Source organism: Schistocerca nitens, chromosome 1 (genome assembly GCF_023898315.1).
Source record: "Schistocerca nitens isolate TAMUIC-IGC-003100 chromosome 1, iqSchNite1.1, whole genome shotgun sequence".
NCBI lineage: Eukaryota > Metazoa > Arthropoda > Insecta > Orthoptera > Acrididae > Schistocerca > Schistocerca nitens.
The window spans coordinates 121,712,177-121,739,589 of record NC_064614.1 but is presented as its reverse complement, the minus strand read 5'-3'; the positions used below and the strand labels follow the sequence as shown (position 1 = coordinate 121,739,589).

Here is a 27,413-nt window from a genome sequence, read left to right as displayed (position 1 = left end):
GCAGAACTACCGATTTGCTGTGATATTGATCACTGCTATCCACTTGCCATTCCAAATTGTCAAAGATATTTTCTATGGGATTAAGATCGGGTCATTTGATGGATCAATCAAGGTGCCATAGGTTGCATTTCCAATCATTGGTTCCCTACATAATTGGTTGTGGACCCACTATCACCTGTTTCAATATGATCCAGAATGTTTGAGACATTCTATATATGGGATGTGAACAGCATCAGATGTTGAGCGATCACTGAGAAGGACAAGGAGATTCTGCATACACGTGTGAGACAGCTTTATCAGCAACTGATAGAATCTCACTGTGAGTCCTCATTTGCCGAGCTGACTGAACTGTGCAATATCCAAATTTTTGGAGCTTCCAGATGTGGCAGTGGCTCGATGTTGCAGTCCATTGTAATGTGAGGGCAGGCATACTTGTTGTCAAATTTCCTATTGCCCATGTCTGAGGAGGGAGGATCATCTTATTGTGCATCAAGCACCTTGTAACCCCACCACATCTGTGGCTCCCTTTCGAGATCAAGTAATGGATTCTCTGCAACATTCTGTGTTATCTTGCACCTTTAGTCAAAGACTGGCAATAGCCGGACTATGAAATTACCATTCGCTGTGAAGCTGTCATTGACACCACAACACAAACAGCTGTGTTTGGAGTGGAGTAATGTTGCCATCGGGTTCAGCTATGGATAGTGGTTTTGCACAACCCCAGATGACCATCATTGATGAGATGACAGGTACCAGGGGGGAATGTCCCATTCATTTAATGTTTTGGAGGGAACAGTGATGTTATTCCTGGTGTCATGGTAAGGGAAGGCTTCATGCATTACTTCAGGTTAGGACTGGTTGTGATTGAGGAAAAACTGTGACGACACAGTAGTAGGCGACAGTATCATGGTACTGTTTTTCAACAGAACAGTGTCCACAGATGTCTGTGTGATGTTGAAGTATCCCCATGGCCAGCAAGATCCCCAGATCTGTCCAGATCTAATTTTGTGCTTAGTTTTTTTGTATGTAATTGATTTTCTAATTTATTTTGACTATTACTAGTTAGTATCCTTTATTGTAGGGTGAAATCAGTAATTGTTTTGTAACTTAAATTCTATTGTTGACATATAAACAAATATAAATTCTGTGATAGTTGTAAACATTTGAAAGACCAAATGCTAGTATTCTTAAAGTATTCATTTAGCTCTATCTGAAAACATGTTAGCAAAGCCAGTCCTTAATTAATTCTGAAGTAATTATCAGTTTTGCCAAAGTATTGTTTGCATAACAATATATGTTAATTTCATGATTTAAACAAATAATTCGGCATAACTCTTGTAATAGAAGAAACTGTTAAAAGTAAAGAATCTGCTATGTATGCAGTTAATTTAATGAGTCAAGTTTTAATTGCAATTTCTGTAAATTTAAATTTGAACATTGTGTAGTTTCAGTACCTATTATTGTGATGATATATAAGGGCCCGATTTTTGGTCCCGAGACAATCAGTCCACGGCCAAGTTTCAGACAAGAAACCTTTGTTGGTTAGAACAACAACAATGCTTGAAATTAACTGTGAAATAAGTGTTAAACAATTAGGCTGTGTGTAAAAACAATGGCAGTGTCTGTTCCATACGTACCTTTCTACTCTTCAAGAACTATGAACTTTGTGGTTAGGTTTTACTGCTCGTAGATGTTCAACAGGAAACTATTGTAGCAGTATCTGGAGGTTTGCCTGCGAACTATTAATGAGGCTTATCGAAAGTTAAACAATGGTGCACTGGCCATACAACTGTGTATTATTAGGGGGTTGTGAACAGTGAAATTAAAGTACTGTGAAACACAACTGTGCACCTGTTGGCTACATTATTTACAATAGTCAGTGTCGGAATCCACAACCCATTTTTCAGCCAGTGTAGCAACACAGTACATCAACACCAAGGACACCAAACAAAATAAAGCAGGCAGAACCACTACAACTGCACTCTCCCAGTACTCTCTCAGTGAACCAAAGTCTACCACCTGCTTCATCTATGGCTGAGGCTATGTGACCATATCCCCACAAAGTGTTACACCCAAACATTTGTATGAGTAGACTGATTTCAACTGTGAGTCACTGACATTGTAATCATTTGATACGACATTCATGTGGATTGTGCAGTGCACAATTTCACAGTAATGAACATTTAAAGCAAGTTCCAGTCTTTGTGCCACTTTGAAATTTTTTCAGCCTCTGAGTGAACATCTGAGTAGATTTTTTTTCCATATATTACTTTGTTATAGGCAACAGCAATCTCTCTAAGGAGTCTGAGGTTAATAATATTGTCTGGCAGATCATTAGTATACAACACTATTCTGGGACACTCCTGAAGTTAAGTTAGTTCAACATCTGTCAGTGGCTCTCCATCCAACATGACATGTTGTACACCCCCCCCCCTCCCACCACCACCACCACCACCACCACCACACCACCACACCACACCAAGAACTCCTCAATTCAGTCATAATTTTCTTTCGATATCCCATACTACTGCACTTTAATTAACAAGCAACTGTGTAGTACTGAATCAAATGCTTCTTGGAAGTGAACAAGCACTGCATCTGCATGACTGCCTTGAAATGAAAGGATCTTGCAGCGTTACTGGCCAGGAGACCCCATCTGGGGTTGTTCAGGCACCTTGTGCAAGTCTTTTTATTTGACAGCACTTCAGCAACTTGCATGCTTTTGTGGTGAAGATGAGATGAAGCAATTAGGACACAGTCCTCAAGTGAAGAAAATATTTGGTACCTCAATCCTGCAGCTCCAACTTAGCCCCTCATTATTTTCCTCAGCACTTTGGAGATGATAAGGCCTTATGACCTATGGTCACTCATACGATGCAACGGGTACCATAAGAATTTTTTATGGCCAGTTTTCAAGGTCTGGCCAAACGCTGGAAAAATTGTTCAAATTAACAGGGAGGTATGTTGAAAAGTAAGATAAATTTCAGGCTAGTACTTGCAGTAGCGATGTAGCTACCCCATTTAGTGATATTTTTATTGGGTAGCTTTATTGAAGTGGAAGTGCTCCTCAAAAGCAAAAGTCATTAATTGGAAAACTGAGATCTTCTGTTTGGCATAGATTGACTCAAATACCTTTCATCATAACAACTTGGCCTCCTGACCAGGCTGTGTCTAAGAAAATCAGAAATGAGGCTTGGCCCACCATTCTTACCTGCTGTGCAGGTGGCAAAATGAACAGTCCAGAGCTCAGATCAGGAAGGATTGGAACTGCGCTGCTAGTTCATGTCCCACAAAAATATCACGATGACATTTTATACAAAACAAGTTGAAATGAAAGAAAGATACCGCTATGCTTAAAACTAGAGAAATCTTGCATACTGAGTTTGACGTGCTATTGATAGAAAAGCAGAGTTAAGCAGAAAATAATGGTGAAAGAAACAGGCAACAAAACAATATGTCTAAAAGAGTGGGAGTAAGCATGCCTAGTTTTGATCCAAGCAGAAAATAATAAATCTGTGGAACAGGTTTTGGGTAAAAAAGTATGGAATGAATAGTAGCCTCTCTATAATCTATCCAGCTGACATGACTATGTAAACTGTGACTTTTTTAAGAGGCTCTAAAGTTGTTATTGATGAGATGGACCATCTTCTGTGAATGTCAGTCTAAGTGCTATGTGGAATCATGTTTGATGCCATGGGTGACCCCTGAGGTACCCAGGAGAACAGACGGAAACAGAAATGTCAGTGAGCGTGAGAATGGAGATGACAGGGCTAACAATGACTGAAGTGCAGAGGTTGGTCATGCTAAAACAACTGAAAGACCTTATTGCACAAGATCAGAGCAACAAGTTCTTGGAACTTTGTTAATAGATTTTCTCGGGATAGTTTATGTCTCTCTTAAACCCTTTCAGTTTGGTTTCTTCAGCATCTGTGTGACACTCGTCCATGGGTCAAGCAAACTTGTGACCCTTCCTGCTGCCCTTCTCCATATATATTCAATATCCTCTGTTAGTCCTGTTTGATATGGATCCCACACACTTGAGCAATATTCTAGAAACAGCTGCATGAATGGTTTGTAAGCAATCTCCTTTGTAGACTGACTGCATTTCCCCAGTATTCTACCAATAAACCAAAGTCTACCACCAGCTTTACCCACAACTGAGCCTATATGACCATTTCATTTCATATCCCTACAAAGTGTTACACCCAGGTATTTGTATGAGCTGGCTGATTCTAGCAGTGACTCATTGATATTATAGTCATAGGGTACTATGTTTTTTCATTTTGTGAAGTTCACAATTTTACATTTCTGAACATTTAAAGCAAGTTGCCAATCTTTGCATCAATTTGAAATCTTATCAAGATTTGACTAATTAATTTATGCAGAGTCTTTCAGACAGTACTTCATCATAGACAACTGCATCATCTGGAAAAGGTCTGAGGCTACTATTAATATCATCTGCAAGATCATTAATATAAAACATGAACAGCAAGTGTCCCAACACACTTTCCTGTGGCACACCTGAAATTACTTCCACATCTGATCATGGCTCTCCATCCAAGATAACATGCCACGTCCTCCATACTAAAAAGTCCTCAATCCAATCACAAATTTCACTTGATACCCCATATGACTGAAAAATGGTGCAAATGGCTCTGAGCACTATGGGACTTAACATCGGAGGTCATCAGGCAGTCAAAACTTTTCATCACATCTATTCAGCTTGGGAGCTGTGGGGTGGGGGTGGGAATCATAAAAGTACTGCTAGTCTTGTTTCCCTACTCAGGAGTGCTTTAAGCTTTTTTCATTCAACAAACATTTATTATTTCCAGCATACAGAAAGCAATCATAATTAAATATGTTAATGAATGTCACTTTAACAGTGTCCATTCAAAATATTTGTAACTCGTGAAAATTTTCACACAATATACACTGAAACTGAAAGTGTTTTTTTATTCTCTCAATAACTGCTGTGATTGGGTCAATAAGTATATTACTTCCTACCATCTTTGAGATGGAAAAATCAGTGATGCTGAAATTCTGAGACTTGCTAGCTCCACCAGGTTTCCATATTATTTTAGCATCTACTTACCAGTTGCAGAGGCAGAAACAACTAGAAAAGGAGTCAGAGATGCAAATGAAAAAAAAAATAAAAATATATGTTGTTTCTCTAGCTTTTAGGGACTTCTAAAGCTGGGGTGATGGAGAAGGGTGGGGTGGGGATGTAGTACAGGAGGAAAAAGCTTCATCAAGCCCCCAAAATTGGAGAGAAATAAAAGGAAATGGAGGGAATAATTGAACTGCAGCAATTGATCAAATTGTAGGCTACTATAAATGAGCATCAGGCAGTCAATAAATCACGGGTGCTAATTTATCCTTAGAGGGATGTTCAGAGAACTGAAGATTCAGTGTCTGATTTTTCATTCATATGCCTTTTAACTATGTTTCAGTTGTCTCATATGCAGCTATCAAGAATTATACAAACTTCTTCTAAGACAGTATTAATTTTTATTTCTGAGTAATCCAGTGTTTCTCTACTTTTACAATGCCTGATTTCAACACTTGCAAGAAAACTGATTTTCATGTTCTTTTGGAAGTAATATTTTCATCAGGAGCAATTTTTGCTTTTGGTAGTCAGTGAAATATATGCCATGTGAGTGCTGTACATTGTAACTAGTGTTTGCTGATAATATTGTCATTGTGGGAAATAAGAGTTGGTAATTTCTCTGTTGTTTTGCGTACAGCCTCTGCCTTGAGGAACACAAAGACATTCGTAGTCGAATAGCAACAGCTGGTTCATTGGAGGAGATGGGTGATGCTGTGCAGGAACTGCGTGATCGTTTGCTGCCTCTGCATGAGGGACTGTCCCCGAGACCATGGGAGCCACCACCGGAAACAGGTATGCACTCATAATTTTGCTCGATTGATACTTGTACAGAGGTTTGACGAAAAAGAACAATAGTTATGTATACAAAAAAATGCAAGTTTGAGGAAGACAATTACATACCATGTGAAATGTTGAGTAATTGATAGGAACATAAACAATATGTTGGGTCTTGTAACACAGCTTTCAAACACGCAATCTTCAAAACTTCACTTTATTCCTTGATGCTGCACTTCACACCATTGTAGATAACAAAATCTGCTGTTTCGAGTAAGTGGTGGTGCTGATAACTCCTCCCTCTGGACTTGAACATTTATGAGAATGATATTAATAAGGATGAAATTGAAATTTAGCAAGAAATCGAACACAACACAACATCTGCATGTTATATACAATAAGGACTTGATCTAGTATGTTTATTCACAACTTATGTACTGAACATTAAGAAATGTTTGCCAGCAGTCTGTGGCTGATCACTAGCTTTGCAGACTGATGGATTATCATGGGGATAGACTTAAATTTGGGGTAACTCTAGGAACTGAAGCAGAGAAACTTGAAGCTTTTCATTCTATAGTTTGGGAACTCAACTCAGCACAGTAATCAGTAAAATAACCAAGTACTGTACTGAATGACATATGATTTCAAATATGATTTGTAAATCTTTTAGTATCCTCTGTTCGATACTTTGCAGGAGTATCGTGGGAAAATTTCCATGTAAAGGCCTACTTCACACCCCAGTTTAGGATTTAGAATTGGGTTATGTATTATAGTGAAGAAGTCTTTAGCAAGTTGTAGATAGGCATGAACAAATCTGTGCAAATAAAAATGTAATGTTTATTTGTTCAGAATTGTATATCTCCAAAAGTTCTGCACCGATTGCTTTAAAGTTTTCATACAACATTGGATTTGAATACGAGCTTACTGGAGTGCCATAAGGTATCTAAATATCTGTGTAATAATTAAGGAGATAAGTCGTTAGCAAGAACCTCATGTTTGTTTGTTCAAAATCTTCAATATCCAAAACTTCTTCACTGATTCCTTTGAAATTTTGACACAACCTTGAATTTTAATATAAAGATGTTTATATTCAAAAGCAGCTTTGTGTCAAAATTTCAAAGGGATCAATGAAGATCTTTTGGAGATTTAAGATTGTGAACAAATGAATATGAGATTTTTGCTAACAATGTGTCGTATAATATAGACACACACACACACACACACACAGACAGACAGACAGAGACACACACACACACACACACACACACACACACACACACACACGCGCGCGCACCCACCCACGCACCAACACCCTTATGGTAGTCCTGTAGGTGTATAAAACACACTTGTATTTGAATGCAATGTTGTGTCAAAATTTCAAATCAATCAGTGTAGAGCTTTCAGAGATATATGATTTTGAACAAACATACATTTAAACCTTTATAAATAAAAATGTATATAGTCATTTGTTGAAAATCTTAAATACATGAAAGATCTTCACTGATTGCTTGAATAGTTTGACACAACATGGCATTTGAAAATTCACATTTTTGTATACCTATTTCTGTAATGTATAAATAGATATGTAATGTATGAAGGGGAAAAGTTATTACCAAAAATATTGCGAAGTTCCTGACCATCCATTTGGATGGACATAGGATGTACATTTTAATATATATAGTATATAAATATATTTGTAATATCTAAAGGGGAAATCTTTAGCAGTCAGGAAAGTTGTATTTGTGGCTTACTGGCCTATGATTATAACTACTACAGAATCTGAATTTGCGATAACAATAAACGAAGCTCAAGGTCAGAGAGGTGGAATAGGAGATGGACAGAGGGATGGGAGGAAATGGACACAGAAAGCAGGAGCAGGAGGTGCACTGAGAGATGGGGGAGGAGGTGATAGACAAAGGAGGGGGGAAGGAGAAGGAGATGGACATAGAAATTGGAAAGAAGACCGGGGAGAAGGTGATTAGGATGTATATCCAATTCCCATTCGTATTAGTAACATGTGTTTTCTCTTTTCTTTCTTTTCCATTTAACCAGACTGAGCCGCAGCAGTATGTGGCCAGGAAAAGTTAGTATGAAATAAAAGAAAACCTTATCAGTCACACCTTTTAGCCTATATCAGAATATTTGGACTCATAGATTTAGATTCTGGCTATTTTTTTTTTAAAGCAGGTTGTAAATTTTCCAAATAGGCAGCTGGTAGTGTTCTTTGAAATAAGTAAAGTTGTATGAATACTTAGTATGAAGTAGTAGATTGAAACAAGCAGTAGTTTTTCTTCAGATTAGCTGCTTTTCTACTAATATAAATAATATCCTGATTTATAATGCATATGAAAGGTAATCTAGAAGTTATTCCTGCCATTAACCTTGTGAGTGGATTGACACTAGGTGTGTCTGGTTGTTAATATATTTAATAGAAGCAGCCTGCGCGGCTGTTTCTGTATAACCTGACTTGTTCCACCTCACAGAACACTCTACTTCAGGCAGGATTTGGATATGGAAAGAATGAATGAGTGGTATCTGCTTCGAAAATACCTAGTTGCTCATATCGACAATGTGTACCATAAAAATTAAACATTCGGTTGCAGTCAGGCACGACAAAAAGGCTGTTACTTATAAGCTTCCAGCTGAAGTCTTCTTCAGTAAAGAAAAACACACACGTAATTGAACAAGCAAGCATCCCCCCCCCCCCCCCCACACACACACACAAACCACTATCTCCAACTAGAATGCAACAGAAACACGTCAAATGGGAGCAACAATCCCAACCAGGGTGGGAAAGAGTGAGATAGCAGGGTATAGGTGTGGGAAGAGGAATCAGCACTCCTGATGGAACATGCAGGGACTAGAGGTGGCAGGACAGGGATACCAAGTGCCTGTTGGGAGGCTGTGGGGGAGGAAGAGGGGAGTGGGGAGCTGTTTCCACCCCATCTGTCCCATCACCTCCTCACAATTCTCCTTCCCTCATTCTTAGTGTGCGCTGCTCTCTTCCAGTGCACCATCGGTGTTTTCACCGTTTCCCCCACCTATACCCTGGTATCCCTCCTCCTTCCCCGCCCTGCTACAAATTGTTGCTCCAGTTTGATGCATTTCTGTTGTATTCTAGTCAGAGATAGCTATCATGTGTGTGAGGTGTATTTGCTTGTGCGAATGTGTGTGCGTTTTTCTTCTCTGAAGAAGGTTCTGTCTTTCCATTGTGCCAGTCTGCAACTCAGTGTGCCATCTTTACAGTAAGTTGCAGTCTATCCCTTTCATGATGTTGTTGATAATCTAAACTGGACTTCCCATCATTTAATTGCTCATATCCACATTTTTTTTCCAAATCAGCTGTCATGATTTCCAATTTTTGTTTTATACTCACTCAACTTGACTGATTACTTTGGAGCATCAAATACCTCATTATTCAGTTTCTTTTATACACCTATTGCTGTGACATTTTTTGCTGAATTCAAGAAATGCTTCTTCCATAAGAATGCTGCCTACTTCATACTCACATCCTTGGTGGCACATATGTTTATTAATGGCATATACCTATGGTCGTCATGTTGAAAATGAAGGAACTACAAGCTGTGCCCAGAGGAGGACCCAGATATCTTTATAAGCATAGTAATCTCTTTGCTCCATTAATTTTGTGTTACCTACAGATGCTGCACATTAAAGCAGCAACAAAAGTTATTCACACTGTTTGTGATGCAAACCATATACCACATTTTGTTCTTTTCATAAACCCACTAAGCTCCTTACACATTACGCTAGTTCGCCAATATAGAGAGACTTCTCAACACAAAAGGGTATTGACTCTAATATTACATATCAGATGGAGTGGATGTGTCATTATCGTAAGTGTCTAGAAAGTGGGACTTTTTCAGTCACACACTCAATTACCAGTGTTCTCTACTTTTATCAGCAGTGCTCTTTGTATTGTAATGTCAGTAGTTCATTTGTAACTTGGTGGTGATTAGCTCAGTTACTGACCTAAAGGTTACATAGTGTGAAACCACAAATTAGAATTTTTGCAACAATCTTCACAATAGATTTAATTACTGTGGTTCATCACTAAATTTCTGCATAGTTTCAAATAACTTTCACACTGTTGAATAATCACCCATGACAACTACTAAGATATTGCAGTCACTAACACAACTAGTCTGTTGACGCTTAAATGGGGAAACAAAAGTTTACACACAAGCAAAGACATAACAGCTGCTTATATAGCTTTACATACAAGGGGGTACCCAAAAAAATGAAAAAAAAAACATTGTCTGGGGTGGAGCTTGTGTAGTACGCATTTCTGCTGCTAGGTGTGTATAGTGCAACTCATTGCCAGTTCAGTGCTGCCTGTGTTGTCGAGCTGGCTTTCTCTTTTCATCTGCAGTGATTGTTTTTGCTAGTGCTGTTTTGTTCTTGTGTCATTTTTATGATGGCAAGTTTAACCCGGTGAGGGTGTGGTAGAGTCAGTTTGACCCTGCTCATTTTGTTTTGTTAGCAGTTCTTTGTTGCACATTGTCGAAGTTCTCAGTAGCTGTAATTACTGAACTCCCCTCCCTAATGCATGCACGCACTCAGTCAGCTGCCTTCCGTGAAAAGAGATAAACGAGTGCAAACAGTAAGAGGGTATTTTTGACCCTTCCACAACTGCGAAGTAATATTTCTGTGCCATTTTTGAATTTATCTTTTTCTATGAATGTTTCGTATGTTTTGGGTTTTTTAGTCAAAATGGATAATGAGGAAAGGGAGGCTGAGAGCGCATACATCATTTTTTTACGTGATTTTGCAAATTATTAGACAGTGAAAGTGACTTTACAACAGATGGTAGTGAAAATGAAGATTGTGTAAGTGAGGGCAGTGACAGTAGTGGTACTGTGCAAGATGCAAGTGAGGGCAGTGACAAAGCAGATAATATACCACCAAATGAGCTACAAAATACTGCCCACAATGCTGCGTTACCAAAATTTGCCGAGCAATCGGAAAATTGGACACGCTGTTCATTTTATTTTGGTAATAATGGATCCAAGTTGTGAAAAAATCCACCTCAGCAACAAGTTTGGACCTGTTCTGAAAATATCATCAGGCAGGTACCTGGCATGAGTTTAGTGGCAAGATTAGCAAAGACAGAGGTTGAATGGTGGAGTCTGTTTTGCAATGAAAATAGGCTTTGTATTATCTTGAAATACACAAACTTGCAAACTGCTGAAAGGAAAACAGCTTGTGAAGTAGTTGTAAACCACTATTTTATGAAGAAAATGACCATGAGTGAGCTGAAGCCTTATATAAGCTTGTTGTACATTTCTGGATTCTACTGATTGGGGAGGCACAACACCATTGACCTTTGGACTTCAGACGGAACAGGCGTTGAAATATATCGGATGACAATGACATGGCAACATTTTCATTTTATTCAAAGCTGTCTTCGTTTTGATCATAAATCCACACATGAAGAAAGAAAACAGCTGGATAACTTAGCATCAGTATGTCAGATATTTGAAATATTCGTTGAAAACTGCAAGAAAGCCTAGTACTTGGAGAATATACAACCATACAGGAAATGCTGTTTGCATTCAGAGGCAGATGCAAATTTAGACATACATTCCATCAAAACCGGCCAAATATGGCATAAAAATAGTTGCCTTGGTTGACACAAAGTATTTCTATATCTTCAACCTTGAAATATATGCTGGCAAGCAGCCAGAGGAACTGCTTTCACTGAGTAATAAACCTTTTGATGTGGTGAATCAGCTGATGCAACCCATTTCAAAAACAAGCAATAATATGACTTTTGATAATAGGTTTACGAGCTGTGAACTAGTTTCACATCTGCTGAAAGAACACGAGCTAACTTCTGTCACAGCAGCGCATAATAACAAGAGGCAAATCCCTCCTAAATTTTGCAAAACTCATGGTAGAGAAATCTACTCATCTAAGTTCAGTTTTCAAAAGGATACCAAAGAAAATCGAAGTTTTTTTGCTTATGTCTAGTGTTCACCTCTATGTTGAAACTGCTGAATTGACAGGACATAAAAGAAACCAGAGATAAACATGTTTTATAATTCCATGTAAGGTGTAGGTGACGTTGCAGATAAGCTGTCAGCGACTTATGATGAAGCCACAACAAAAAAAAATGTGGCCTCAGACTTACGCAATACTGAATTTGGCCAGCATAAATGCTGCTATTGTTCAGTGATCAAATAACAATGAAAACCAAAAGCGTTGTAATTTCATAAAAACCCTATGCTGTATGCTCGTCAGTGAACATTTGAGTGGCCGACAAGAAATACCTCAACTGCCAAGCACTTTGCGTAAGAGAATCAGAGAATTTAGTGGAGAATCTTCACAAGAATCAACTGCTGGATTCCAAGGTGTATGAAAAAGATGTCAAGAGTGTCCCTATGCTAGACATAAGACACCTATTGTTTGTGAAGGCTATCATAGGTACATTTGTCAAGAACACATTGTTCCATTCTGTGACAATGTGCTATGGCAAGTGATGATTTATATCTTATGTCAAAAATTTATTTTTTATTTTGTGTTCGAAGAAGATTTATCTCGTAAATGCTTAGCAAAAAATCTGAATTACTGATGCAAATTTATGGTTTTGTAAATGGCGAATGTATGGTTTTGTAGATTTAAAAAAAAAAATGTAATGTTAAGAGCTGTTTAAATGATTATTTTGCAGACTTTATGTAAAAATTAAGTAATAAAGCATTTGTATGGTTAATGTTGTTTATTTATATGAAAATCCTTTAATTACGGTAATAAATAATTCTTAAATTTAATTCCCATCTTTTGTTAAAATGTGCCAATAAATACTTAAAAAATATAAATGAAAAACAGGATCAGTATGACTCTCCATATCCTTGATGTACACTTTTTGCACCACATCCTCACCGGGTTAAGTGAACAATGTGCAGCTGTTAAATTTTGTTTTTTTTTCTTGATAAAAATGCTGCTGAATCTGTTTTAATGTTGAAAACAGCTTACCAAGATGACACTATGGGAAAAACTCAATTGTATGAATGGTTTACTTGGTTTAAAAAATGGGAATATGTCAATTGGTGACAAACCTCATTCTGTACATCCATCAACTGCTCGATTCGATGAAAATACAAGAGTTTGTTACTCCAGGGCATACCATCAATCAAACCTTTTATGTAGAAGTTTTAAGAAGATTGTGCAACAGGGTTTGTGGCAGACAGGAGAGGGATATATTTGTTAGTTGTAATGGAGAGTATTTTGAAGGGGATAAGGTTGTTTTGTAAACAATTTGAAAATGTATAGCTTTTAAATAATAATTTTTTTGTACCCCTTCATACATATACGTATAATTTCTACAGACTCATTCACTTCACTTTCATTTTACAGCAGTGTTAAATCTGTACAAGTGATTAAAAAAAAGGGTTTATGCACAGTTCTAAATGCAAGTTAATGGTAGGAATTGCATCAGATGTATTTCCTCTATCGTGTACCGTTTTGTTGCATTTACACATTTGTATTTCAGGATATGATTTGGTGCTGCCTCCCTGGATCTGTCAGCCATATGTGCGTGATCCCCCAGAGGTGCACCTCCAGAAAGTGGCACAAAATCAGGCAGCTGGAGCCACTTCAGAGTCTGTGGAGCTGGATACGACTGTTGGTGGTGATGCAGAGAAAGAGGTATCTATCTGTCATTTTAATTTTCTTAATGATCATAATTACTGTTTCTTCTAATCCTTCTGTGACTATAGTGACATAGCTACAGAGTATCACATCTATTAAGCCTAATTCTGGTACAGTGTCTTTTCACATTATCTCCTTGTTCCAGAATCATGATGGTGTCTCTCAGAAAAGGCAAAGGGAGAGCAGTGTAGAATCCACTTGCAGCAAATCTCAATCAAAAAGGTTATTGAAGAAGATGAGGAAACTACAGAGGAACCCAAACAAAGTGTTCAATGGAAGAAAGGGAGTAGAGAAGTGTGCAGAATGTCCCAATCCAATGGTAAGATTTTAATCTCACTGTTGCTCATAAATTTTCCCTTCTCGAGGATACATTGTCTCTTCCCCCCCCCCCCATCCACCCCCACCCCCCACCCCCCCTTCACTCTCTCTCCTCCCTTGATATCCTACCCTATCACCAATACGAGTGTGCTGTGTGGCAAGGCATAAGAGTTTTCAAATGTGTGCCACTACTTCTTGTCTTAAAGTGGCAACTGTATTCACATCAGATATTACACAATAATGTATCATCTATTATCTTCTATGTACTGAAGGCAGCCTGTTAGCAACTTGTTTGTCAGTGTCCTCCATAATAATTTTTTGTGTTTTGCAGAGCTGCATGCAAATTGTATGTTAAGGAATTCACCAGAACATATCCACATTCTTCTTGATTCGATGCATCAGCAATAGGTTGCAACATATTCTATCTTCAAACAATTCTGAACTGTCAGAGCAGAGATTGTGTATAGTTCTGTAGTGTTAATCATTTGTGTGTTGTCATGTACCCAATCTGTGGTTACCATTTTCACAGGCATTAGTGCATACATTAAGTGTGCTGTGAAAGTGTGAACAAAGAATCTTTGCAAGTCAAACAGACAAAGAAGTTCTTATTAAGAGGACAGACCCCCATCTGCTCTACAGATTTATGCATAACTAAGAACATTGCAGCAGTGGAGATTCCTTTAAGATTTGAACTTACATTTTTTTCTCAATCAGTATAATGCAATTTATAAGAGTGAGGTTGTGTGATAAAGCAGGCTGGGATCTCTTTACTTCCTTTCTTGCTTTGCCATCTTCCCCCGTTAATTCATTTTTTTTTTTTTTTCATTTTTGCCTAATTACCATTAACATGCATTAGTATAATCTGCAAGAGAAAGGTTGGCCCTCAGTCTTAAGGAAAATAGCACCAGGCCTGATTTTGTGCTTGTGTATGTAATTAATTTCCTAATTTATTTCCACTGTTAGTTAATGCCTTTGTTACAGGGTGAAATCAGTAACTGTTTCATGACTTAAATTCTATTGTTGACTTATAAACAGATATAAATTCTGTACAAATTATACACATTTGGAAGAACTACTAGGATTCTCTAATTATTTATTTGGCTCTATTTGAAAAATGTTAGTAAAGCCAGCCCTTAATTAACTCCAAAATAATTACCAGGTGTGTCAAAAGTATTGTTTGTATAACTATATCTGTTAATTTCATTATTTAAAAATGATTTGGCCTAACCTTTGTGATAGAAGGCACTGTTAAAAAGAAGGAATTTTTCAATGTATTCAGTTAATTGAATGAGTTATGTTTTAATTGTAATTTCTGTAACTTAAACATCGAACAATGTATATTTTCAGTGCCTATTATTGTGGGGATATATAAAGGATGGATTTTTGGTCCCTATACAGTCAGTCCACAGCCGATTCTCAGACAGGAATTACGTATCGGTTAGAGTAACAACAGCGCATCAACTTAACAGTGGAATTAATGTAACACAGATAGGCCGTGTGTTATAACAAGTGGTGACAATGTCTGTTCAAGTTATTTGAGAAATAGTGGCACACATACCTCATAATTCTACAAGAACTGTGAACTGTGTGGTTAGGTTTTTCTGCTCATAGATGTTCAAGAGCAAACTATTGTGGCAGTATGCTGATGTTTGCTTGCAACCTATTAATGAGGCTTATCAACATTTACCAGTAGTGAACTGGCCATACAACTGCGTAATATTGGAGGGTTGCATGCAGTGAAAGTAAAGAACTGTGAAACTCAATTGTGCAACTGTTGGCTACATCATTTACAGTAGTCAGTCTTGAACTTCCTCCCCCCATTTTTCAATGAGTATAACAATGCAGTACATTGATACCGATGACTATCAATGAAGAAATAAAGCTGGCAAAAGTCATAGTTGCTCCTCAGAATCAGCTTGGATTTAGGAAACACCATTCATGTGAACAATAACTTCCTGTGTCCGCACATGATGTACCAGAAATACGACTGCCAGTCAACAGCAATATTTATCTTTGCAAGTATGTGACTGGATCAATGAATTTGTAACTGACAAAAATCCCAGTATGTTATCTTGTATGATGAGTGCTCACCAGACACGAAATCTGTGAGAGTACACAAAGGAAGCTTGGTATAACTGTTATTATTCTCTTTGTATAGAGATGTGGTATGTCAAGCAATCTCAAGAGGATATTCAGACTGTTTGCTGGTGTTGATGTGTACAGGACATTTACATCTTTGAATAATGGCAGGATAATTCATACGTCTCAAAACATATCAGTGACTTGATGTAATGCTCTACAGCTTGCATGAAATGTGGATAAATGTAAGATTATTTGGCTCAGTAGCCAGTGATTATCAGACTGAAAATCCAAAGTTATGCAGTTGCCAGTCAGTTCAAGTATTTTTTATGTCACTTATCAGTTCTTTCATCTTTGACAATAATTTGTGTATATGAAAAATCCCAAGTTGCACTGTGGTTTGGAGTTCACATTTAAGTCCTCTATATAGATGATTGGATAAGTCAGTTCATAGATTGGGCTAAACAAGCATTACAAAGTATAAGCAACACACAGAAATGGACACGTGAAGTGCAAATGGATGGCTTCCATTTATTGCCAAAATTATAGATGTGTCTATGTGCATCTCCAAGGCAGTCAATCTAAAAGATTTTTGTGAGACCGCTAAATGAATAGTGAGTAGTTTGTGTCCATCATCAGGTTGGATTAGTGAGGAAATAAGAGGAATTTAGTGGCATTCAGCTACACTTGTAAATGACTATGTCTGTCAGCATGAGAAAGCTATGGGGAAGATCAGGAACCTTACACTGACAGAAGAAAGTCAATTTCTTTCTGCGAAACACGGTTGGGCAAGTTTAAATAATCAAAATTATAAAAAGAGTGTTACTTAGTAGTGCTACACACATTGTATAACCCCCAGAAGAAAAACAAGATAAGAGAGGTCAAGATGTGTACAAAGGCATCTAGGCTGCATTTTCCTTGCACACTGTAGCTTCGGAAGTGTGTATTCTTGTATTCTTGTATTCATGTATTCAGGTTTCATGTTTCATAGATTTCATCACATGAGGAAGAACCTTCTGTTTGTTCGTAAAATACGTAAGGCAGTAGATAATGATGACCAGAATGATACAGTAGTCATTTACATCTGAGAGGCATTCAGTAAAGTTCTGCACTTTCCCCTAGTGAACAAAATATGAACTTGCAGAATATCAGAATTTATGGAATATTTTAAGTAACAAGAACCCACCAGAACAGAGGTAATACTAAATTTATGCCATTGCAGATTGATAGAACTGTTCTTATTTTCCTTGTATGTAGATTTGTCAGGCAATGCCAGCAGCACATGAAAACTGTTTGCTCCAACATTATAAGAAGGAAAGATAGGCACAGCATGAAAACTTGCTAGTAATACTGCTTATGGGTCATGGTTGTAACTAAACACAAATGCAAAAATGATAACAAAAGCTGTTGTATATGTGGGTTTCTCAACACTGGATAGTTGTAGTAAAATGCAATAAGACCTCCAGAGTATCGCTGCATGATATCGGGACTGGCAGTTGATTTTCAACATAAACAGAATCAATGTGTTATACATAAATAGATGGAGTGACCCATTATTGTTTGTTTACAATCATGGGAAACAGCAAAATGGTGAATATACATTCAGAGCAATCTAAACTGGAACAACCACATAAAACTATTAGGTGCCTAACTGTGATTTATTGGAACAATGTTAAGGAAATGCAATTCTCTTATGACTGAAGTGGCTTACTCTTGCTTGACCATCAATGTGGGATCCTTAACAAGCAAGATTAATAAGAGAGATAGGGGAGATCAAGAGAAGAGCGGTGCATTTCACCACAGGCTCATATATTAAGCGCAAGAGTAGAGATTTACTGTTAAAAGAAAAGAAAAATATTACTTCCCCCCCCTCTACACACACACACACACACACACACACACACACACACACACACACACACACACACACACACACACACACATTGTGAAATGATACCTGTTGTGAAATGATACCTGTTGTGAAATGATACCTGTTGCATCTTCAACAGCATACCATAATGTGGTTTGTGGAGCCTCTGTATTTGGAATGTAGATATAGAACAGTATGTTGTTCACGGGCACACCAACATCAAATAATAATAATAAATTTTAAACCTAAGGATAATTTCATTCTGTGTATGTTCCTGTGCAAAGCTATGCAAATCATTTTTATTTTCCAGCCTGGATATTCCACAATTATTACAACGCATGTTCCAAGTGTACACTCAGCCACTATGCTGAAAGATTGAACTACTGCTCCGTATCACACTATGGAAAATCCAGGATGGAATGTTGACCCACTACCTCCCAAAGTCCCACTGTCCAGCCAAAATGGCACATTCTCCTTGTGACACAGTAGCGCCCAGGACTGGAGCAACTGAATCACATTCTATGCCAGGGATTCGGCTACCTCTCGTCGTACCCTAAAATACAGAATGTCCTACCCACTGTCCTTTCACCCCTCCCACAGTGATATTCCACCTACACAACATTGAGGTCCATCCCTACTCCATCCCTGCTCCCAACTCCTTGCCTCACGGCTCATATCACTGTAATAAACCTAAATGCACGACCTGTCCCATACATCCTCCAACCACTGCCTTCTCCTGTCTGGTCATAAGCATTATTTATCCAATCAAAGGCAGGGCTACCTGTCAAAGCAGTCATGTGATCTGCAAGCTAAGCTGCAACCACTGTGCTGCATTCTACATCTACATACATCAAAAAAGTTTTGCATCACCTCGGTTCTGAGAGTTCTGGAACCTGTACTTCCGCCCTTTTTAATGCTCATGAAAACCACACATTGCATGTTGTACCACTATACAGCGAGACCTTCGGAGGGGGTGGTCCAGATTGCTGTACACATTGGTACCTCTAATACTTCCTCTTGCATTGATATTCGTCGTGGCATACTATCCACAAGTTCATCAAGGCACTGTTGGTCCAGATTGTCCCACTCCTCAATGGTGATTCAGCGCAGATCCCTCAGAGTGGTTAGTGGATCACGTCACCCATAAACAGCCCTTTTCAATCTGTCCCAGGCATGTTCAATAGGGTTCATGTCTGGAGAACATGCTGGCCACTCTAGTCAAGCAATGTAGTTATCCTGAAGGAAGTCATTCACAAGATGTGCATGATGGGGGCATGAATTGTCGTCCATGCAGATGGGAATGCCTCACCAATATACTGCTGATATGGTTTCACTATTGGTTAGAGGATGGCATTCATGTATCGTGCACCCGTTATGGCGCCTTCCATGACCACCAGTGGCGTATGTCATTTCCACATACTGCCACCCCAAAACAGCAGGGAACCTCCACCTTGCTGCACTTGCTGGACAGTGTGTCTAAGGCGTTCAGCCTGACCGGGTTACCTCCAAACACATCTCCAACAATTGAACAATTGTCTGGTTGAAGGCATATGTGACACTCATTGGTGAAGAGAACGTGATGCTAATCCTGAATGGTCCATTCGGTATGTTGTTGGGCCTATACGTACCACGCTGCATGGTGTTGTGGTTGCTAAGATCTTGCCATGGATGTCAGGAGTGAAGTTGCACATCATGCAGCCTATTGCGCACAGTCTGAGTAGTGACATGATGTCCAGAGGCTGCATGAAAAGCATTATTCAACATGGTGGCATTGCTGTCAGGGTTCCTCCGAGCCATAATCTATAGGTAGCGGTAATCCACTGCAGTAGTAGCCCTCGGGAGGCCTGAGTGAGGCATGTCATTGACAGTTCCTGTCTTCTGTGTCTCCTCCATGTCTGAACAACATCACTTTGGTTCACTCCAAGACGCCTGGACACTTCACTTGTTGAGAGCCCTTCCTGGCACAAAGTAACAATACGGATATGATTGAACCACGGTATTGACCATCTAGGCATGGTTGAACTACAGACAACACAAGCTGTGTACCTCTTTCGTTTTGGAATGACTGGAACTGATCAACTGTCGGACCCCTTCCGTCTAATAGGCGCTGCTCATGCGTGGTTGTTTACATCTTTGGTCGGGTTTAGTGACATCTCTGAACAGTCGAAGGGACTGTGTCTGTGAAACAACATCCACAGTCAATGCTTATCTTCAGGAGTTCTGGAAACCAGGGTGATGCAGAACTTTTTTTGATGTGTGTATATGGATATTCTACAAATCACACTTAAGTGCCTGGCAGAGGGTTCATCGAAACACACACTATAATTCTCTGTTATTCCAATCTCAAACAGCATGCGGAAAAAATGAACCCTTATATTGTTCCGTGAGAGCTTTGATTTCCCTTATTTTATGATGATGATCATTTCTCGCTATGTGGGTCGACATCAACAAAATATTTTCATATTTGGAGAAGAAAGTTAGTGATTGAAATTTTGTGAGAATATTCTGCCACAGTGTAAAACACCTTTGTTTTAACGATGTTCACCCCAAATCCTGTATCACGTCAGTAACACTCTCTCCCCTATTTCTCGATAATACAAAACGTGCTGTTCTTCTTTGAACTTTCTTGATGTATTCCATTAATCCTATCTGGTAAGGATCCCACACCATGCAGCAGTACTCCAAAAGAGTATGGGCAAGCTTGGTATAGGCAGTCTCTTAAGTAGATCTGTTGCATCTTCTGATTGTTCTACCAATAAAACACAGTCTTTGGTTCACCTTCCCCACAACATTTTCTGTGTGTTCTTTACAATTTAGGTTGTTCATAATTGTATTTAGTTGAATTTATAGCCTTTAGAGTTGACTGATTTATCATGTGACTGAAGTTTAATGGACTCCTTTTAGTACTCATGTGGATGACTTCGCACTTTTCATTATTTAGAGTCAATTACCAATTTTTGCACCACACAGATATCTTTTCTAAATTGTTTTGCAATTTATTTTAATCTTCTGATTACTTTACTAGTCATCTGCAAATAGCCTAAGAAGGCTGCTCAGATTGTCTCCCAAATCATTTGTATAGATAAGGAACAGCAAAGGGCCTATAAGACTACTTTAGGGAATGCCAGAAATCACTTCTGTTTTATTCAAAGACTTTCTGGCAGTTACTACAAACTGTAACCTTTCTGACAGAAAATCACAAATACAGTCACATAAACTGAGATGATATTCCATAAGCACAGAATTTGACTACAAGTTGCCTGTAAGGTACAGTGTCAAAAGCCTTCTGGAAATCTAGAAATACAGAATCAGTTTGAAATCCCTTCAACACTTCATGTGAGTAAAGAGCTAGTTGTGTTTCACAAGAACGATGTTTTCTAAATCTTTCTTGCTTGTGTGTTAATAGACCATTCTCTATGAAATAATTCATGATGTTTGAACACACTATATGTTCCAAAATTCTGCTGCATATTGACATTAATGTTATGGGCCTATAATTTAGTGGATTACCCCTACTGCCTTTCTTGAATATTGGTGTGATCTGTGCAGCTTTCCAGTCTTTGGGTACAGATCTTTAGTTGAGCGAACAGTTGTATATGAGTGTTAAGTGTGGAGGTACTGCATCAGCATACTCTGCAAGGAACCTAATTGGTATACAGTCTGCACTGGAAGACTTGCTTTTATGGCAGCTGTTTTTGTTTCGATTTCTGGAATATTTATTTCGTCTTCTTGGGTGAAGGAATTTCAGAAGGCTGTGTTTAGTATCTCTGCTTTGGCAGCACTGCCATCGATAGAATTTCCATTGCTATCATGCAGAGAAGGCATTGACTGTGGTCAGGGATTTTCTCTGCCTCGTGATGACTGGGTGTTGTGTGATGTCCTTAGGTTAGTTAGGTTTAAGTAGTTCTAAGTTCTAGGGGACTGATGACCATAGATGTTAAGTCCCATAGTGCTCAGAGCCATTTGAACCAACCATTGACTGTGTCTTGCTGCTAGCGTATTTTACATACATCCAGAATCTCTTTGGATTTTCTGCCAGGTTTTGAGACAAAATTTTGTTGTGGAAACTATTATAAGCATCTCGCATTGAATTCAGCGCTAAATTTTGAGCATCTGTGAAAGATCACTGATCTTGGAGATTTTGCTTTCATTTAAGTTTGGCATGCTTTTTTCATTGGTTCTGCAACAGTCTTCTGACCTGTTTTGTGTACCAAGGCAGATCAGCTCCATCTTTTGTTAATTTATTTGGTATAAATATCTCACTTTGAACTGATGCCACATCTAGTCTGCACTTACATTGTTAATTTGGAAGGAGTGGAGATTGTCTCTCAGGAAGGCATCAAGTGAATTTTTATCTGCTTTTTTGAATGGGTACATTTTTCACTTATTTTTATAAGATTTTGGAGCTACAACATTCGGTCTCACTACGACAACCCTGTTTTCACTAATCCTTGTATCAGTTTTGATGCTCAAATTTGGCTCAGGATTATTTGTTGCTAAGAGGCCATGACACCAACAATCTGTCTGTCCACATAAATGGTGACCAACAAACTTTGGTGAAGAAACAGCTGGACCAACGAATTACTGAGCATGCTGCCCAACACAACATTCTTCGCTGGTGTGACTTCTTCATGGCCTGTCCTATCTGGATCCTTTCTTTCAACATCAGCTTTTCTGAATTGTGTGGGTGGGAACTTTCCCTGGAGTATATCCTACATTCCCATAATCCACCTGTCTTCACCCTGCATTAATCACTGTCCTTCATGCACATATCATGTTCCCTGCTTCCACTCCAGCCCTGCACTACACAGCCTTCTGTTCCCCCAACACACCCACAATCATTTTTCCTGTCCTCTACATCTCTCCTTTTCGGCACCCCCATCTCCTCATCTGAGTAACGTCCCCACAGTATCTAGTTGTCCTACTCTGTCCCTGTATTCTCCCACAAGCAGCACTTTACTGTCTCCCACCCGCTTCCCTGCCATCCCTTCCATTCCCTCCTTCCCTCCCCAGCCTCCTCCATACCCCCACCACCCAGATTGCTTCTCCCATCCTCAGTGGCCAGAGACAGTAATCATGTGAGTATGAGTTGTGCTTGCGTGAATGTGTGTGTTCTGTCTACTTTAGAAGAAAGCCTTTGGCCAAAAGCTTACATTTGGCCTGTCTGCAACTTGGCACCTGCTGTATATGGTGACTACAGTTCTATGTCTATTTCCTTGGGTGTCCCACAACAGTTGAAACATTTCTTGCTTGACCAGTGTTTCTACTCTGAACTTGTGAAACATCATAATAAGTAAAACTCATTTACCAAATATTGTTATTCATGTATTATGTCACTTCATACTAAAAACAATGTACTAAAAATGATTCTTTGACCGAATAAAGAAATATGCTTAACATTTCTTTTCAGTTTTTCTAATTTATTAGAGCTCGGAGTGCCTGTTCATGTTGACCATGGTGCCTTCTGTTCCAAAGCCTTTTGAGTGTTTTGTCTGGCTTCTTATATAGCTCCAGAATGCACAAACTTAAAATCCTTAAGCTTTCTTTGACTCCTCTACAAGAGTAATTTATGGATATTTTCCACTACTGTCAAAATTTTCCCGTTATTTTGTTGTGTGCGCTTAATGTAAAGATGAGATACATATGCCAACACAGTGTTTCACCTGTGTAAATATAGCGCAAGTTCTTTCTCAAACTGTGCCTCTGCCATCCTGTTGCAGGGCACTAAATGTGAGCACCAGTTATGCAAAGCATGCTGCCGAACACTGTGTTATACGCAAGATAAGGATTGCCCTGGACACCGCATTCTTATTAAGACGAGGCGAGAAAGGGCACGGCACTTTGCTGCTTTGCAACACCAGCCCCAGGAGGACAGTTGTCAGCCGGGTGAAGATCTCGATGGGGAGGTGGATATGGACAAGGAAGACAAACAAGATATAGAAGGATGCCTTTTAACTGCAGAAAATGAGTCATAACATGTACTACTGGTGTTTCATAACACTGTATCTATTGTAAATAAAATTTGTTACATTGTTTGTTTGCTGTTATTATTTTGTTAAATGAAACTATATGTATAGCAGTGGCAGGAGAACACACTTATAAAGCTATTAATGTTTGCAAGCTTTCAGAACTCTGGAAGCTTCCAAACTTTAATACCTTTTGTATATGTGCTCTCCTGTCGCCATTTGGTGTGTAAATTTTACAATTTTTTATCTCTCCAATTACACTTTATTTTCAAAATTTGATCATTTTATTGATAAAATACACACACACACACACACACACACACACACACACACACACACACACACACACACACACACACACTATCCTCCATAAGTTTGGAAACACCATGCTGCTTATTGCAACAGAGCAAGATGAGAGTGATCTATGTGAATTATTGGTTAGAATAGTACGCTCAAATAACAATTAAGAATAATTTCAATTTGTACAGATACATAAATATTGGCATTGTTCAGTTTTATACAAACTGACTTTACCTCTCAAAGCAGTTCCACTAAACAAGCCAGGTGGTGCCAGCAGACAGCATGACCATGTAGTGGTACATTGTTTACAATTCTGTTCAGCCGTAGTTCAGTTTGTATGAAGGTAGGACACACATCGAAGGTAACTGAAAATGGCTCCTAAGTGCTACAGTCCTTATGATTCATGGGTGAAGATATCACTTTGCACCAAGAGGCAATAGTATCTGACAAATATCGAATAAACTGATATCAACATACAATGATTGTCCTCACTCAGGAGGATCCAGGAAAATGTTAGAATCCCAGGAAAAGTATTTGGCACTGATCAGTAAACTTAAGAGATTCAAATTTTTCCACAAATTGATTGCTGAACTAAATACGAGTGGGGATACTCCAGGGAGTGAGTCAACAGTGAGATGGTGCCTGACTGAAAACAACATTCAGGGTTATGTAAAAACAAGGATACCATTTTTGCACCCTGTTAACAAGACTATAAGGCCTCAGTGGTCTACAGCACATCAACACTGGAGAGCAGACCATTGGGAAAGAGTCAATAAAGTCAGAGATCTGGTGAAAACAGATGGAGAAATGAACCAAAAAGATTATAATGTCATTTGCTACCAACATGCCGAGACATCTGCTTGGGAAAGGTTTTCCCTTGCAACAAGACATTGACTTGAACATAACATCCCACTAATGACAATCTTAAGAGTTACATTTGCTTATTAATTATTTAAGCTGTGGGTTAATGAACACTCCATTGATCATCAAAGTACTAAACTGGAAGAAATATACACCCATTAGCAAGTGGATCTGACATACACACACACTGTTATGTTAATGTGTGCTATGTAGCAGCTTTTTTGACGTATTGTGGGTATGGTGAATTTTCTATACAGGAATTGCTTCAATAGATTAGAAAGTATCAGTGCTGTCAACCTGACAAGAGTGGCAATGTGTCGTGAACTCAAAGAGACACCAAAGGCATTGTGGAGCTGTATTGATCCATGACTAATCAAATTCCAATAAAACTCATGTTGGTTGGTTCATGCTGGGTCCAAGGCACACAGGTATTGCTCACAAGCATCCCTAATGTGTTTAATGTATCTGATTCCAGTGAATTGTCTTCCAAAAGATGCAGGTCAGCTGTGAGGATAGTGAAGATGAACAAACAGATGCGCATGATTGAAGAGTAGTGTCGCATACTGTTTTTCAAAGGCAGATAAAGGCATATATATTAATCATATATTTTAAGGTGGATGTTCCATACAGGATGCTGGGAATGAAATCTTACGATTGGCTCACTGCACATTGGCTGCTGGGACAGGCCCTGCCTTCTCCAAGGGCAGTCAGCTTACAACCCACTGAAGCAATGAACATGTATTGGGTTAATGCATCATAGAACCGACGTGAAAGTTGATGGCCAAACCACTAGGAGGCGGCTCACTTTTCTGAATTATATTAATAATAATAACCACAATGCACAACACTGTTTTCACAATGGCTACTTAATGCTACAACACACACTATTGGTACATAGGTATAGTTGGCAACAAGTGTAAACATTCAGTAACATCCTGAAGTCAGCTGACTTTCTCTGATCAGAAAAGTGCCACTTTAAAATAAGCATTTAGTATCGGGAATCTCACTTCATCCCATGTAAACATCCCCCACAGAAGGCAGCAGCAACTCCACCTCCTGCATGATTGGTGCCCTCTTAGGGACAAGATACACTGCCTCATGTGATTATCATTGTACATACTCATATGCTGACATCATGGTGTACCAAGACTTATCAATGCAGATGACCTTTCCCCATGATTAGCATACAGTGGTGATGTTCCCACACTCAAGCTATTGTCTGTGCCTGGTGCTGCACATGTGTGACTTCTGTAGCCCATAGCAAGTTAGTGACACTGAATGGCAGTCCTCCATCAGCAATGCATTGTTGCCCACAGCAGTTGGCTCTGGTGTCAGCGCTAGTGGCTTGTCCCAAAGTGAGGTACTTCAGGTACGTGGCATGTGAAAAAACTAACTGCCTCTGTTCTCCCGTGATAGTGAGTCCAATGTATCAGGAGAAGCCCTTATCCTGGCTCAATCAAATTAGTTGATATTTCCATTGAGAGCTTGACTCTTCTGCCAACCTGTTCCATTCACCACAGAGACAATAGCGCTCTCTCGCTCTCTCTTTCTCCCTTCCCCTCCCTCCCCCCCCCTCCCTCTCTCTCTCTCTCTCTCTCTCTCTCCCCCCCCCCTCCCCCTCCCTCCAATAGAGCAACTATCTCAAATTCGATTGCTCATGACTGCTTAATTTTTTTTACCATTGGATATACCTCAGCTCTCAAAAGTGATTTTCTTAAGTAAATTCCACACCTCAGTAAGGGCTTTGTATGCACTTCAAGTGGGAACTAATTGTATTAAACAATGGAAACTCCAGGTAGGAAAAGATAGAAGACACATTAAGTTGCAGACAAGCACGATTAAAAGACACTTATATAAAGTTTTCAGCCACAGCCATCAACAGCAAAAGAGAAACGCACACCATTCAGACATACAAGCAAGCACAACTCGTGCACACGACTGCCGACTCTGGCAACTCGGGGGACTAATTCTAGTGATCCATTTGCAAACGAATAGCTTTCATCTGATGGAATTACGATTACCTTGAGACATATGTGTCTCAACTTTATATTTGATAATGGTAGAAGCTGAAGAAATGAATTAAAATTTGTGCAATGGCTGGGATTTGAACACAGGTGCCCTGCTTACAAGGCAGATGTCCAAGCCATTACACCACCAAAGCAGTATGGGGAAGGGGAAAATGGGCTGAAGGTGTGAAATGAAGTTCATGTTGGGGAGGGCACTGGACTAAGGTAGTCCGTGCAGCTGTGTTAGCCACACCACTACGGTGGTGTAATGGCTGGCTGGCCCATCTGCCTAGCAAGCACTAGACCCGGGTTCACGTCCTCGCTGTGATGCAAACATTAATTTATTTCTTCAGCTTCTATCATGATCAAAAATAGCTTTTATGTACCATATTTTTTGCCCTACACAAAATAGCACAGTCACTTATTAAATGAGGTTACAACAGCTTTCATTGGTGGAAAATTCA

At 39.0% G+C, this 27,413-nt stretch overlaps 1 protein-coding gene across 1 annotated transcript in view; it reads left to right on the top strand.

Annotated features, from left to right (window-relative positions):
* The window catches only part of LOC126242541 (tRNA-dihydrouridine(16/17) synthase [NAD(P)(+)]-like), a 255,688-nt gene extending 231,837 nt beyond the window's left edge, over window positions 1-23,851 (top strand). Inside the window, exons 5-8 of the mRNA XM_049948095.1 lie at window positions 5,745-5,899; window positions 13,392-13,546; window positions 13,695-13,868; window positions 23,537-23,851. Of these exons, the coding sequence (XP_049804052.1) occupies window positions 5,745-5,899; window positions 13,392-13,546; window positions 13,695-13,868; window positions 23,537-23,791 (739 nt within the window). The 3' untranslated portion in view covers window positions 23,792-23,851. The remainder of the gene's footprint in view (window positions 1-5,744; window positions 5,900-13,391; window positions 13,547-13,694; window positions 13,869-23,536) is intronic.
* The last annotated feature ends 3,562 nt before the right edge of the window (window positions 23,852-27,413 follow it).